The sequence below is a fragment of the Cucurbita pepo genome, chromosome 12 (assembly GCF_057944985.1).
Source record: "Cucurbita pepo subsp. pepo isolate OVF chromosome 12, ASM5794498v1, whole genome shotgun sequence".
Lineage (NCBI taxonomy): Eukaryota > Viridiplantae > Streptophyta > Magnoliopsida > Cucurbitales > Cucurbitaceae > Cucurbita > Cucurbita pepo.
In genome coordinates this window covers 12,651,940-12,666,386 of record NC_141809.1, presented here as the reverse complement: position 1 = coordinate 12,666,386, position 14,447 = coordinate 12,651,940, and the positions used below count along the sequence as shown (strand labels likewise).

Genomic DNA, 14,447 nt, shown 5'->3' with positions numbered 1-14,447 from the left:
CATGATGAACTTAAACTAGATAAATTTCATTTTATTTTATAGTGTTAAACCGAGTATTATATTAATTGATAACGCGACATAACCGACTGAGTAATAGCCTAGCTTTTTAAATATATTTTGATCAATTTACATGACACTTATATAGTCTTGTTTTATGTTTTTAAACATCATAAAATATTAAAAAAAAAAAAAAAAACATATAGTTTGTAATATATAATTTTATTGCAAAAAAGGACAAAATAGCAATTCTATTAATACTTCAAAATTATGAACATCACGGGAAAACATATTTATATATATATATATATATATATATATATATATATATATATGATTTATTTTATTTTAGAATATTTGGAAAAAGAGAAACAAACAAATAACATAAGGATATCATAAAAATCAAAAGCCAAAAATATAAACATAAGATTCCCATGCTTTCATAAAAGCAGGAATAAATTCAAGTCAAAGTTCAACCATTCAAGTCAAAATTCAACTCAAATTTATTTTAAAATAACAGTAAAATCTTTGATTATAAATTTATCAAAACTAAAATATTCCTACTTTTGAAAGGGGAATTTTGAAGTTTGACCCTAATAAAACTCGCTAAAAAGAATGATTTCATTGACAGATGGTTGGGATAACATCGAAAGTTCTATAAAAGTTAAACATAGTTAAAGTGAATAAGATACCGAATATCATTCTTCTGATCGATGATTAAATCTTTTGCTCACAAATTTTTGAACTCGAGGACCCTCCATCAACACATTTTTTTAACTCGGGGGACCCGCACTCGAGCTTTTAACTTTAACCATCCTCATCGGACTTCTCTCTTTCTAGGACAAGAAAAGGGAGATGATCAGCCGTCAAACTTGAGAACCACAATAATATAGAACCAACAAAGTGGACTTGTCACTTAGAGATTAAAATATGCAGACTATGGCAATGCATACAGCAGTCGGGTCTTACCCTTTATATGCCTGGTTGAGCGAGCAAAGGACCTCAACTAGGTCTTCTTCTTACAAGCAACTTTCTGGAATGCAATGTCTATCTCCTCCTCAGTCATCTCAATCGTGTCATCACTATCGTATTCCTTTGCTTTATGACCATTCTTCAGTTCTTTATTGATATTTGGCGGCTTCTTCTTTCTTTCTGGGGAACTGGCAAGTAGAGAATTAAGTTCTACTTCATAAACCCTTTTAGAATCTGTAGCATGCCTGCAGAGTTCCTCCTTTGATATTGACTCTTTCTTACTGCTAAGTTTTGCCAGCTCTTCCACCACCTGGGGAACGAATTTCCATTCTTCAGTCATCTGATTGATGTCCTGCAAGACGAATTAAATGGGTTAAAGTGCCAATTTAGGGCCGAGAACAGACATGTGAGACCCTACATCGGTTGGATTGCAGGGTCCCACATCGATTGGAGAAGGGAATGAGTGGCCAGCGTGGACACCAGACCTTGAAGGGGGTGGATTGTGAGATCTCATATCGGTTGGGGAGGAGAACAAAACATTATTTATAAGGGTGTGGAAGTCTCTCCTTAGCAAATGTGTTTTAAAAACCTTGAGGGGAAGCTCGAAAGGAAAAACTCAAAGCGAACATTACAAGATACCGATTTTATTTTGCATTAAATAAAATAACCGAACAATGAAGTATGCAGGCAGAAAGCGAGAAAGACATTTGAAAAGACCCTAGCATGAAAGTACCAAATCCTTCAAGCACCAAATGAACTCGAACTTATTTCCAGCCAATATAAATCTGCAATACAGTGGTTTTCAAGCTGAGTTGCAATGAGCTATATGATGCCAAGGCTTAAAATGCTGCTCATTCACAGTAGTATAACTTACTGGTTCATAATATCATCTGTTTTCTCGCACTAGTGAGATCATTTAGGAAATAAGGGATGAGTGCTTGAGCTAAAAGCCAAATAATCTTACAAGAGAACGACTGACAAAATTCTGTTTGCTTCACGGGAAAAAAACATGAACTTAGGAAAAGAGCAACCTATCCTTCCAATATGACAAATTAACACAAAATGTTTAAATGCTGCACTCATAACTAGCTGAAGCTGTGACTAACGGAGAAATTAACTTGTAAATAATTAACACCCTAAGAAGTCATTGATCAAGGCAAAACTTGACAAGTAAATACGAATCTTCAACTATATCAGGGCCGTTTGTAAAATCTGACAGGCATTTTTCTAGAGGGAAATCCCGACGAGGTCGAAATGTAACAAACAAATCTGCAACCTATTCATTGATATTTTTTACACGTTATAAGAAGCATTGAGTAGCGTAGTGCTGCAAAGGAGAAAATAATTGATCATTACTACATAACCGCCAGTAGAAGAATAACTTTTTACCTGATTTTGATGTAGAGAATCTATGGCATCTTGTAAACAAGTTAAAATTCCTTCTGCTGCTATTTTCTTTATCTCACTTGGATCTGGCTACAAAAGGTTGAAAATGAAGAATTAAAATCAACAGAGTTTCACCATTTACCCAAAATTAAGTGTGCAAAAAAGGAAGAGTTCTACGCATTCCTAAAAATCAACTAGGCAATTGAGCAGAAGATTCCAGGTTGACATTTAACTCGCAAGGGTCACTTAGTGCTTGAATAAGTCAAAACTATATATTGCTTAGAAAAGATAAGCTCGTTTGTTCTACCTTTTCTTCCTGACTATCTAGCCAAGAAAGTGTTTTATGGTAATCATCAATGGCCCACTTCTTCAATTTTGAAGGAGAAAAACACTCTCTTGAAGAAATACTCTCTCTACTCTGCATTGGCACAATCAAAGGTATAAATATCTATATATCAGCATTGGCATGTATATGAATAGAAAAGATGTAGCCGAACAATAATCTGCATTTTACAAAGGGTCTAGCTTTGTTTGTTACTTCCCATATAAAGCATACAAATCAGGATGGAAGAACAATGATGATATAATGATGTATAATTTCAAAGGAATCAGACTGTTTACCTGAGCTATCTCCTGCTCATGTGATTTTAAACGTGAATTCTTCTCAACTGGTTTCTGAGGTTTCTTGGATGGCGTTGGAAATGCTGCAACCAATCACCCACCAATGAAAACGAATGACAGGATATTCAGAAATGATTCTTCAGCATCAGGTACACGATGAAGGAACAAAGGCATCAAAGCATAGCAAAAGCAGGGAACACAACCAAATGATAGGCACAAGACAAGTGTCCAAAGTCATGCTCCAACCCAAATTACATAGCCATAGCATATGTAAATACTACCCATGATGCAACACTACAATAAAAGAAAGTAGGCAATGGCATATGTTGTTTCGTTCTTTTCACCATCATTAAAAAATATCTCGCCATCTCTCATTCATTTTTTCCTTTTTAGTACAAAAATGCAGCTGTGGAAAATTGAACCTTCAACCTCAAGGAAGATAATATGTTTTCTTTATCCATTGAGTTATGCTCAAATTGACTCTCAAATACATTAAGATGTAGATATACATATAGTAGTTGCTAGATCGATCCAAGGAAATTATGTTGTCTAACTATTATAAAATGCCAAGTTCTTTGTTCAGTTTATGCTATTGAGTGAGCAATTTCTAAAATGGAATCTAATGGGGCTCCCTCTTCTACGACTTTGGAAGCTTCTCAATTGTTGGTCGATAGAACCTTGGGTGTTTTATCGAACTCCCCTGACTTGATTATAGAAATATCATAGTTTGCGACTTTAGTTCAATAGTTCAATGACTTGACTATTGTGCCAGCTATGGTTATGGTGGTTGTGACTAACATTAACATTTCATGGAACTAAAAGCCATGAAAACATACGTATTTCTAAATCACCTTGGGTGGCTTCACGTGGTTCGTTGCTTCTTCTCCAGGGTTTTCCAGCATGGAGGAGGTAGCTTTCAATGTCAACGAGCTTCCTCTGTGCATAACATTCTGAAATCCACTCCTAACAAAGAATACAAATAAGATCACTCAGAACCTAATTGAAAAATTTAGAATCCCGGTACCATCGACACAGCCAGATAATGGTACGGCCAGATTTTAGAGTTGATTTCTAAGTACATCTATATTTAGGGGAAAGTCGCCCACTCTCAGATTCTTAAACATCAAAGCTAGCACAATTTTCTTTGAAAAACTCATGGTTAATGTTCCCAGTTTTCTTTAAAAAGAAAAAACCTTTGATACTATTGTTCCGCAATCTGATTCCACTTGTCGAAATTTTGGGGTATTTGGGAAAGCACAGATCAACAAAGTGCAATCTGAGTTCCAATCGGGCTTATATTGAGCTCCCATTTCTAATGCCTGGGACCGCAGAATGCTGCGCTCGGGATTAACAAAACCTGACAACACGAAAACTACTCCTTCCTGCATTTAAAAGTTGGTATTTAGCTTAGCGCAAAGCAGCTGTAAACTACCAAACACATGTAGAAAATGCACGTAGATAGGAAAAAGAAAAAGAAGGGGTGAAAAGAAACAATGTGTCAACCAGAAGTCTGGTGAAATCTGTGTGTAATGAACTGCTCACTGGGCCTTCACCAATTACTTTCTCTTGCCTCGGCTCTTCAGCTTCGGCCATCACATCATTTTGACCAGAACAAGAACTGTTTGGTTTCTTGCCTCGAGAAGTACTCCCACCGTCCTTCCCACTCATCCATGAAGGAAGACTTCGCTTAGCATTGCCACCACCCTCATTAGCCTTTGAATTCGACATATTGGTCCTACTAAAACGATTATATTTCTACCACCAGGCTGAAATCTGTCAGTTCATCTCAAATGCAATGAAGACTTGCAGGAATACTCAAAAGACATTCGTTCTCAAAACACCAAAGAAGCGCGAGTAAGAGCCTGCAAAGATTATGGACGTTGTTTTACAATTCCAAAACAACTTCCAATTATTACCAGGGACAGGAACATAGAGGCAAAGTGCACCAAGAATAACCAAAACTAAACGAATTCATGTCAGTTGCATCTCAATATCAAACTTGAAAACTAGTGTTTCCACTTTGTAGCAGAATTTAGTGAAGAATAATAGAAAATTAACGCAACATTTGCAAGCCAACCGACATGAAAATGTGAGTATTAAGCTCAAATGAGGTCGAAACACAAATTGTTCTAAAATTGAGCACTAAATGTGTATTGGTTTGACATGCAATCGCCACGCTGCAGTGAAATTTGACCGCTGATAACAGCGTCTCGTGATCGAGTAGGGTTGGCAAGAAATCAGCAAGGATTGCAGGAAGATAACGATCGAGATTAGAAACGATACCTAAATTCCACTTCCAGTGAGTTCTCCCGGACGATTATGAGTCGATTCAAAAAGTCAGCACCCAGCCCTGCTGCGACTGCGATACGCTCCCACCCGAATTTCCACCGCTCCCAAGTATAGAAACTATTCCATTTTATACTTCAGCCCTTGTAATTTCATTTATTTGTGTTTCTGCCCCCAACGATTTCTTTTTTGTTTTATAACTTAATTCTTTATATATTTTCAACCCATCTTAAAATTAAATTTTCAAAATTACCTTTTATTGAAATTACTTGAATAATAATAACAATTTTCAAATATTTACACATAGTAACCTTAAAAAAAACCTTTTTTTCTCTAATATTTTATCAATTTTAAAATATTATTTTTCCTCGTTTTATTGAAAATATTACTTTTTATTATTAATTGAAATTTAGTTATCTTGGCAAGAAAAATAATTTCATTGAAATACGGGGGATAAAAGTAAGAAGGAAAATTTTGAAGGACCTCTTGTGCAAATTTTAAACCGAAACAGATACGAAGTTTTCGCGCTTTATCTCTCTTTTTCGAATTTGCAGTCGCTCTAGGGTTCGGTCCAGACGCTGTAGAGTGCTACAATGGTGAACGAAGAAGCTCGACACTCCGATGTGATCGATCCTCTTGCTGCTTATTCTGGTATTAGTCTCTTTCCGAGCGCATTTGGCACTTTGCCGGTTCCGTCGAAGCCACATGATTTTGGAACCGACCTTGACGGCATCCACAAGCACCTCAAATCCATGGTATTTGTATCTTTCGATACTCATTCTATATGATCCTTCCAATTTACCGGTCTATTTGGTTTATAGTGCTTCTTGCATGCTCCAAGCACTCACTGGGCCACTAATCGCCGGGTTTTTTTTTAAAAAAATTTCCTTTCTGTTGCATTGGAGGATGAATTGGAATTCGTATTCTGCTCCCATGTTGTCAGTAAGTATGCCAGAGTGTGGCGTGGGTTTCCTGTTTATCTTTAGCTCAATAGTTGAATTGGAGTATCGGTTCCTGGTTTGTGTGGAAATGTGAGGAAGTGAAATGTTTCTGGCTTTTCATGTGATGGTTTCCTCTTTCATTAAAACTAAACGCCCTGCCTACTTTGGTTTGTTAGGTAAAAGCGGGTTAGCCCATTTGATTTGTGAACTAGGATTTGAGATACTCCCGAGCATGATGTTTAGATGGTCGGTTAAAGATGAGGGCTTTGTTTTTTAGTATATTAATGCAAGAGCACACCGGAAACTTTGGTGTTATAGCCTTGTTTCTTATTGCTACTCCCAACTTCCCTCGGGTGCTTGGTTCCTTTAGTATATTGATGCAATGGTACTGGAAATTATAAGTTAATAACAATATACTGGAAATTATGGTGTGACAGCCTAGCTTTCATTTCTTCTCTCTAGATCCATTCTCTCATCATCTTGGCTCTTCACGAAGCATTTTGTATCTATTTCTAGTTTTGGTTTAATTGAGGATCAACGACTTATAGGTCTCCTATATTTTCCAGGTCTCAAGAAATCCCAGTAAACTTATAGAGCAGGCTAGATCGATTTTGAACAGTAACTCTAATTTGATGCAATCCAAAGCTGCCACATTTCTTGTAAAGAACGAGAAGAAGGAGGAAGCTGCAGCCAACGTGGAGGAAAATCCACAAGAAAGAAGGCCGGCCTTAAACCGAAAACGGGCCAGATTTTCTTTGAAGCCTGATGCTAGGTAATGCTTATAATGAATGAAATTTGGCTTCCCTTTTAGGAACAAAATACATTCTGGCCAAGTTTTATGAGATACCTTTCTGATAGGCAACCTCCTGTGAACTTGGAACCAACATTTGACATCAAACAATTGAAAGACCCTGAGGAGTTCTTTTTGGCGTACGAAAGGCTTGAAAGTAAGTTCTTCTTATGCTTCCTTTTCCACACAAATTCCAGATGCATACAGATTTGGGTCGCTATTGTCTTCTCATTTTGCAATTGATCCATAGATGCCAAAAAAGAAATCCAAAAACAGACGGGAGCAATTTTGAAGGACCTGAACCAACAAAATCCATCAACAAATACACGCCAGCGTAGACCAGGGATTCTTGGGTATAATCACTAACATATTATACTATTAACAAAGTTTGTCTTTTCTTTGAAGCATCGTGTTTTCTTGTTGTTGAGAATCCCAAATCTTGTTGTTGTGCATGTAGGAGATCTGTTAGATACAAGCATCAATATTCATCAATAACATCTGAAGATGATCAGACTGTAGAACCCTCTCAAGTGACATTTGAATCAGGTAGTATCAGTCCATCGATATTGGGCACAGAAAAAGATGCAAGTCCACCTATAATTTGCTCAGAAATGAAAACTAATGAAGAGGTACCCCTTGAGGAGGAGGAGGAGGAGGCGTTTGTTGGTAAGTAAATTTATAATAGAGATCAAAATATCATGGTCCAGTTGATTTTATCGATATCACATGCTGCCGTCCTCTTTCTCTCTTCTTTTTTCATTTCCTTTATTCCTCTCGTTAATGCTGTAATCCCTTTTTTTTTTTTTTTTTTTTTTTAGCTTCAATAACCAATGCAGAGAACAAAGTGAATAAAATTTTGGATGAATTACTCTCTGCTAATTGTGAAGATCTAGAAGGTGATCGAGCCATCAACAAATTACAGGAGTGTTTGCAGATTAAACCAATTAATTTAGAGAAATTATGCCTTCCTGATTTAGAAGCCATTCAAACAATGAATCTGAGATCTTCAAGGGGTAATCTACCTGAGCGTAGTTTGATCAGTGTGGACAGTCAGTTACAAAGGATAGAAAATTTGAAATCCAAGCAGGATGATGAAAATTCGGTTAATCCTATTTCTACACCATTCTCAATGAGAAGTCCGTTGGCTTCATTATCAGCCCTAACTAGAAGAATTTCGCTTTCAAATTCACCAGGTGATCCATTTTCAGCTCATGACCTTGACCAATCATCAGCAAGAAATCCTTCCCTTTTTGAACTCAGTAATCACTTGTCTGATGCAGTTGGTATTGCAGAGAAGTTGGGTGTTTCTAGATTGATGTCACTTTTAACCAAGGATGACGGGACTGTAGCTAAGGGAATTAAGTCACCCAAAATTCTTCTTGGGGATGTTGATTCCATATCTAAAATATCTTCAAGTAATGTTTTAAATGTACCCCAAGCTGGTGCCGAAGCTGCCTTAAGTGAAACTCATGCCAACATGGAAGCTAAGGATATAAGTGGCAGCAGCACAGAAGTGGAAGTGAATGAGAAATTGAGTTTTCTTGAAGCCCAAGCAGATGCTGTGGCTGCAACTAATGTTTTGGATGATGAGGTACATATCTTTGTGCTAGTTATTCTTTGTACCACTGCTCATTGGAGTTTTAAATGTTCTGAAGTTTTATATTGCATCGTGGTGATAATATGCAGATGGAAGATCACGAAGGATCCACTTCTGAGCAACCAAACACATCCAAGGTGGATGCGATCAAAGAGTACCCGCTTGGCGTTCAGACTCAGCTGGGTATGTTCTTCAATACCAGCACCGTTAGTTACCCTAGCTGATAATTTTTTGTACCATCATGTAAATAGGAAGTTAAAACCTAATGTTATTTCACTGCTTATCTTAGTGCATTTGATGGTTGACTTTTTTTGGGTTAAATTTTGGACATGTATGTTTTACTAAATATGATGAGAGCTGATATATACCGCTGGACAAAATACATCCGGGATGGTTAAAGAAGAATTAGTAGTTGAAGTGTACCACTTCAATGCTTCACATTTTGAAGGAATTCTATATTATTATTTGTTCCTCTGAAGTCAAAGACACATTCCAATATTTTTCATTCATGTTACTATTCTGATTTGGCTTCAGCCTTTTCAGATGAAGAGTCATTTTCTCTATTTGTACTTCTAATGTAGAAAAGGCAGAAATTTATTCATGTTTGCTTATCAATTCCCAGTAGATAGATTAGATGATTTCAGGCTGTGTTCTTTGTTTTCTAACAGATCAATCAACTGCTACATGTACTGAGAATATTGTCGATGGGCCATCAAGAAGCAGTGGAACAGATAACCACGATAAGGTTTTTGACCTTTTCTTTCTAATCTTTTTCCCTCTCTCTCGGACCTTTATTTCCAGTTGCTCATTATTGATGATTCGAAGAGCTTTGTCAAATTGTCGTATTTGTTAGATATGAAGGCTTTCTTTATCGTGGTAACCAATGTCATAAGGAAGTACTATATTCAGTTTTCATTATTCCTTGTCTGGCACATATTTGTTTCATTATTCCTTGTCTGGCACATATTTGTTTCATTATTCTTACAATTACTAATATTGTCACATTCTTATGTTGATGATTTATTGTCTTCTAAAATTTAATTACCTACTTTTGTTAAATTGTTTATGGTTGTTACTGATTTTTATTTTTGAGAGAATCTAAGATTTTCTTTTTTTGGTGATTAATGTATGAACAGGTCAAGCAAAAATCTCGTGCAGGCAATCAACGCGAAGGCAAAAGGGTATCTGGGAGGAAAAGCCTTGCAGGTGTTTAGCCGTAGATTTAACCCAAATTTTGATTTCTATAGTTTTTAGATTTTTTTCTTTGAAAATACATCGTTATCTACCAATCTCCCAGGGGCTGGTACAACGTGGCAAGGCGGGGTGAGAAGAAGTACCAGGTTCAAAACCCGACCGTTGGAGTACTGGAAAGGTGAACGTCTGTTGTACGGACGAGTACATGAGAGTAAGTGACACTTCTTGCATCATTTTGGAAATGTCTTTTAACCATTCCACTCGTATATGTTTCTCTTAATTCCTTTATTTTAAGGCTCTTTAGACTGATATTGATTGTTTCAACGCCAAAAGCTTTTACATCAGTAAAATAATGAGCGTTCCTTCTATCTTATATTCTATGATTTTTATTCCAAGTGCTTGTAAATTCATTACTGGATTCCTTTTGTTAGGCCTGGCAACGGTAATTGGGTTGAAGTATGTGTCTCCTGCTAAAGGTAATGGCCAACCAACTCTGAAGGTGAAGTCTTTGGTCTCCAGTGAGTACAACGAACTTGTTGAGTTAGCAGCTCTGCACTGAGGGTCGTGTACAAAAAGGAGCAAACAGCCTCGAAGCTTTTCGGATTCGGTTTCTTGAATATAAATAGCATCTGTTACGCTTACGCCATTGCCTTGTAAACTTCTGTGCCCTTTCTTCTATATCATATATATATCTACAAAGCTGTCTCGCTTGTGTCGCTCGTGTACACGTGTCATGTGATTTCATAATTTGAACCTTTCATACCGATGTGCAAATTTGAACCTTTCGTGCCAATGTATTTGGATTTGGATATTCAAGCCAATCAGAATGCTAGCAATTTGACTAAGTCTTGTCAGGTCAAAGGCCATCTAAAACATTCTCTGAATTCATCTTCTAAGATTGAAAATGCTAAAGGATTACAAAATTAAGTTGTAGCTTAAAAATGGAGTAATTTATGGGATTAGCTCTACATGTTTACATTCTTCAACATCAGTACAGTAAATCACAACATATTTACCAATCTTTGTTTTTCCTTTCTGACTCAAACAATCAGACACTCCCACTTGATAAATTACAAAGAAAAAGGAGAGGAAGAAAAGAAAAGATAAGGAACATCCCTCCAAATTTTCAAATCATCTACCATTGAGATTAGAGAAATGAGCAAACATTGTAGTTCCCGAGTCATCATCGACGTCTTCGACCTCTACTGGTTGCCTAGTCCGTTCTGCCTGCACGACAGGGCGCTCGACCGAGTTCGGTGCATTTGTAGAAGCGTCGACAGCGGTCGCGGGGGCAACAGCTGCCACACTTGCGACCGTGCTTTCATCTTCACCTTTGCCTTCTGAGAACGATTCTTGAAGCTGCAATGCATACTCCAAATTCCACAGCACATCCCCCATGCTTGGCCTATCTACACCATGCTCAGCAAGACACTTCTCTGCTGCTTCTGCAAGCTTGGTCATGGACTCAGGATTTGTGGCTCCAACTAGAAGAGGATCCATTATCTTCTCCAAACACCCTTTTCTCTTACACTGCATTGCCCAATCAGCCAAGTTCACTTGCTCTCTTGGTAAAGAAGGGTTGATTGCTGGCCTTGCACACAAAGCCTCAAGCAAAACAACTCCAAACGAATAAACATCTGATTTCTCTGTCAACTGTTGCCTCCTGAAGTACTCTGGATCCAAATATCCAAAACTTCCCTTCACTGCAGTACTCACATGTCCCTGCCCCATCGCAGCATCCTTCGATAGCCCGAAATCAGCTACTTTAGCAGTGAAGCTCTCGTCGAGCAAAATATTGGTTGTTTTGACATCACGGTGAATGATTCCCTGAGCCGTTCCTGTATGAAGGTAATGAAGACCTCGAGCCGCTCCAATACAGATCTCTAGCCTTTGCTTCCATGACAATGGAGTCACATCTTTTCCATACAAGTGATCTCGGAATGGACCATTTGACATGAACTCATAAACCAAGATCATCTCAGAGTTTTCATCACAATAACCAATCAAAGAAACCAAATGCCTATGTCTGAGCTTGGAAAGCATATGAATTTCAGTTTGGAATTCTGTAATGCCTTGTTCAGATTGTGGATTTCCTCTCTTGACAGCAACTTTTGTCCCTTCATCAATCACTCCAATATACACATTTCCAAACCCACCAACACCAATTATTGAATTTGGATCAAAGTTCTTGGTGGCTTCTTGCAGCTCTGCCAAACTAAACAGCCTGCCAAGCCCTAAACCAGTGTTGGTCTTGTGTGATCCATATGAGCTCTTGCTCATAAAGCTAGAGTCCCCAGCATGTACAGGAAGCAACCAAGAAGAGAAACTGTTCCTCTTCTGCCAATCTTGAGGCCTTTTATGCCATTTCATCACCATAGCACCGAGCCCGACAAACGCCCCGAACATCATCGCAAACCCAACAGCAGCCACCGTACCACGACTACTCCCATTTGCAGACTTACCATCCACTCCAAACTCTCCATCCAAACTATTAACAGAATTGCTTATTTTCAGTACCTCTAAGCCATTCAAAATGGCATTCATATCACCCGTTTCGACGTTCGCCGGACCAATTTGAACCGTCAATCCCCCTACCATCAAGGAAGCATTAACCACAACATCCTTGTAGTATGCAGTAGCCAAACTCCCTAGCTTGTGTGACAAATCCAAGTTGGTTATAGCAGGCTTCCCATTTACATAAACATTGAAATACAGATTATTGAGTGCTTTGCTTACAATGTCACAGAAATGGAAGCGAATTAGATACCCAAATGAAGGATCTGCCTCCAATTTCCATGTGACATTAAAATTTGGTGCACTTGTATGAGCTTCTCCCATTTGAACTGCACTGGCATACACACTTGGAGGAGCTATTAACATGCCAATTTCTTCCAACCCATCTTGATATTTAATGCTCTTGGTCTCAACAATGACACTCCTACCAGCTGCTTTTGGTGTCCTGTATATCTCATCTGTCTCCCATGTCCTCCCAATAGTGTCATTTCTTGGAGTGATTATAGGTCCTCCCATGTTCAACCTATACAATGTCTGAAACGCATATTTCGTTAGCCCCTCGATCGTCCCGACTGGAGACAGTTCCATGTTCGAGTCAGCTATCAAGTCCATCGGAGCCGAGACGACCTCGATGGCATTGATAAAAGCAGCTGAATTCTTCAATGGGAAGAATGTGATTGACAGTTTTGGGTCAGTGATATTGAGAAGAAACTCCTTAAGAACAAATGTGGAATCATTATTGATGTTGAAGCTATGAAGCAACACATATTTTTCAGTGACTACTGAAAACTTGGCTTCTAAGAGATCAAAGTCATTGCTTTTAACAGGCAAGAAATGGAGGCGTAGCCAATGCCATCCTGGCTCTGCCATTTGAAAAATGTAAGTAGCTTCTTGGAGGAATATTCTTGCTGTTAAATCGACCGGGGACGGTGCCTTCATCTCCGGTGCAGCGGCTGCTACGAGATGATCGTTGGCTTCTAAGTACTGTTCGGATTGTTCATCAGTTTGGAACAGTCTTCCATCAGGGAGTGCACCAAGTTCCTTGTTGGCTCCACAGTCAATGAGAAAGTTATCTTTGGGAATGAAGGAAGCGCCCGGTCCGACTGCAAATGCAGCGTTCGGGTCGTTAAAGACAAAGCATAGAACAACCAGGAGGACAGCCATCGAAGAAGATGACATTAATGGAGAGGAGATACTTGAAAATCTGTTGTTTTCTTTGATCTCCATTCCCTCCTGGGTGAGGAGGTCTGAATCAAAAAAAGAAAAGAAAGCAACACAAAAGGCTAAGGATTTCTAAAAAGAGTGTCTATTATGGCTTTCATTGAACCAATTGGTTATTTTTATCCAACGCTTTTAAATGGATGAGAAGAAGCTTTGAATGATTTCTCAACAAAATTCACCCAACAATTGGTTGAACCAAATTTGTTGGTCCATTGAAGTTCTTGTTGGTTTTTGGTCGCTTTCTTTTTTTAGTTTCATCACCTAAAACCAAAGTACAGTGTTTTGAAAGAGTCAAAGGCCATAACATTTGTGGTTTTTGCATCACAAACTCATTTTCAGACCCTTTTGGTGAGCACAATGGAAGGAACAATGTTGGGGGGAAAATGATTCAAAATCAAAGGAATAATGATATTATTCATTATTGTTCTTTTTATTTAGTCTATTATTGAATGAAAATGTTCATTCTTATTGCTTCTTAGAATCAAAGTTACAATTTGTTTCAAAGAATTGTTTTGTTTTGTTTTTTTAAATTCTAAGTCTTTTGAATGGTAATTAACGTTTTTATCCATTAATTTATGTTCGGGATCGACTTCAAAAAAAAGTCTGAAAATGAGTTTGTGATGCAAAAACCTTCTCATTTTTGAGACAGAAAGTGTTTATAATCATATGTATTATTTTAAATTATTATGATAAATAACTTCTTATAAACAATTATAATGACAATATTGAATAAATTTATGAATAATTTATCCTTGAACTTTCATTCTCTACCTATGATGGGCTCTAAACGCCTCGATAATTATAAGTGGAGTTCGATCATACATTAACATTCTCGTTAGAGAGTTTAAAAGGTAAAATGGTAGAGTAAGTATTATGAACATATTCCCCAAGAAAGGAAGAGAGTACCTACCAATATATTCCCGAAAAA

General features: G+C 37.7%; 2 protein-coding genes and 1 pseudogene across 6 annotated transcripts; 1 reads left to right on the top strand and 2 right to left on the bottom strand.

Moving 5' to 3' along the window:
* Window positions 1-591: 591 nt before the first annotated feature.
* On the bottom strand, window positions 592-5,416 carry ATXRCC1 (BRCT domain-containing DNA repair protein). 3 transcript variants are annotated; one of them, XM_023691722.2, is made up of 9 exons: window positions 5,260-5,416; window positions 4,480-4,838; window positions 4,170-4,358; window positions 3,813-3,939; window positions 2,977-3,059; window positions 2,663-2,773; window positions 2,359-2,445; window positions 967-1,321; window positions 592-833 (listed from the first exon to the last, which is right to left on the bottom strand). In XM_023691722.2, the coding sequence occupies exons 2-8, from the start codon at window positions 4,702-4,704 to the stop codon at window positions 1,004-1,006; spliced, it is 1,140 nt and encodes a 379-aa protein (XP_023547490.2). In that variant the 5' UTR covers window positions 4,705-4,838; window positions 5,260-5,416; the 3' UTR covers window positions 592-833; window positions 967-1,003. The 3 variants fall into 3 exon arrangements, with proteins under 3 accessions (XP_023547490.2, XP_086984938.1, XP_023547491.2); XM_087128812.1 differs by having other exon boundaries at window positions 592-829; XM_023691723.2 differs by having other exon boundaries at window positions 3,828-3,939.
* A 344-nt stretch (window positions 5,417-5,760) lies between these two features.
* Window positions 5,761-10,629, top strand: LOC111806783 (centromere protein C). Of its 3 annotated transcripts, none has more exons than XM_023692239.2 (12): window positions 5,761-6,017; window positions 6,770-6,975; window positions 7,062-7,150; window positions 7,244-7,346; window positions 7,451-7,659; window positions 7,812-8,186; window positions 8,286-8,584; window positions 8,680-8,773; window positions 9,259-9,335; window positions 9,727-9,796; window positions 9,888-9,995; window positions 10,216-10,629. In XM_023692239.2, the coding sequence occupies exons 1-12, from the start codon at window positions 5,856-5,858 to the stop codon at window positions 10,341-10,343; spliced, it is 1,920 nt and encodes a 639-aa protein (XP_023548007.2). In that variant the 5' UTR covers window positions 5,761-5,855; the 3' UTR covers window positions 10,344-10,629. The 3 variants fall into 3 exon arrangements, with proteins under 3 accessions (XP_023548007.2, XP_023548004.2, XP_023548005.2); XM_023692237.2 differs by having other exon boundaries at window positions 5,762-6,017; window positions 8,274-8,584; XM_023692236.2 differs by having other exon boundaries at window positions 7,812-8,584.
* A 147-nt stretch (window positions 10,630-10,776) lies between these two features.
* Window positions 10,777-13,771, bottom strand: LOC111806781 (putative receptor-like protein kinase At4g39110 pseudogene; annotated as a pseudogene).
* Window positions 13,772-14,447: the final 676 nt, after the last annotated feature.

What these genes read in the sequence shown, in the direction of transcription:
- ATXRCC1 (XM_023691722.2), bottom strand. Translation starts at nt 4,704, where the DNA reads ATGTCGAATTCAAAGGCTAATGAGGGTGGTGGCAATGCTAAGCGAAGT. An exon ending in ATGAGCAGGAGATAGCTCAG is followed by an intron (nt 2,774 to 2,976) that starts GTAAACAGTCTG and finishes GTGCCAATGCAG; the next exon opens with AGTAGAGAGAGTATTTCTTC. An exon ending in ATTCTCTACATCAAAATCAG is followed by an intron (nt 1,322 to 2,358) that starts GTAAAAAGTTAT and finishes TTCGTCTTGCAG; the next exon opens with GACATCAATCAGATGACTGA.
- LOC111806783 (XM_023692236.2), top strand. Translation starts at nt 5,856, where the DNA reads ATGGTGAACGAAGAAGCTCGACACTCCGATGTGATCGATCCTCTTGCT. An exon ending in GGCGTACGAAAGGCTTGAAA is followed by an intron (nt 7,151 to 7,243) that starts GTAAGTTCTTCT and finishes ATTGATCCATAG; the next exon opens with ATGCCAAAAAAGAAATCCAA. An exon ending in GTACGGACGAGTACATGAGA is followed by an intron (nt 9,996 to 10,215) that starts GTAAGTGACACT and finishes TCCTTTTGTTAG; the next exon opens with GCCTGGCAACGGTAATTGGG.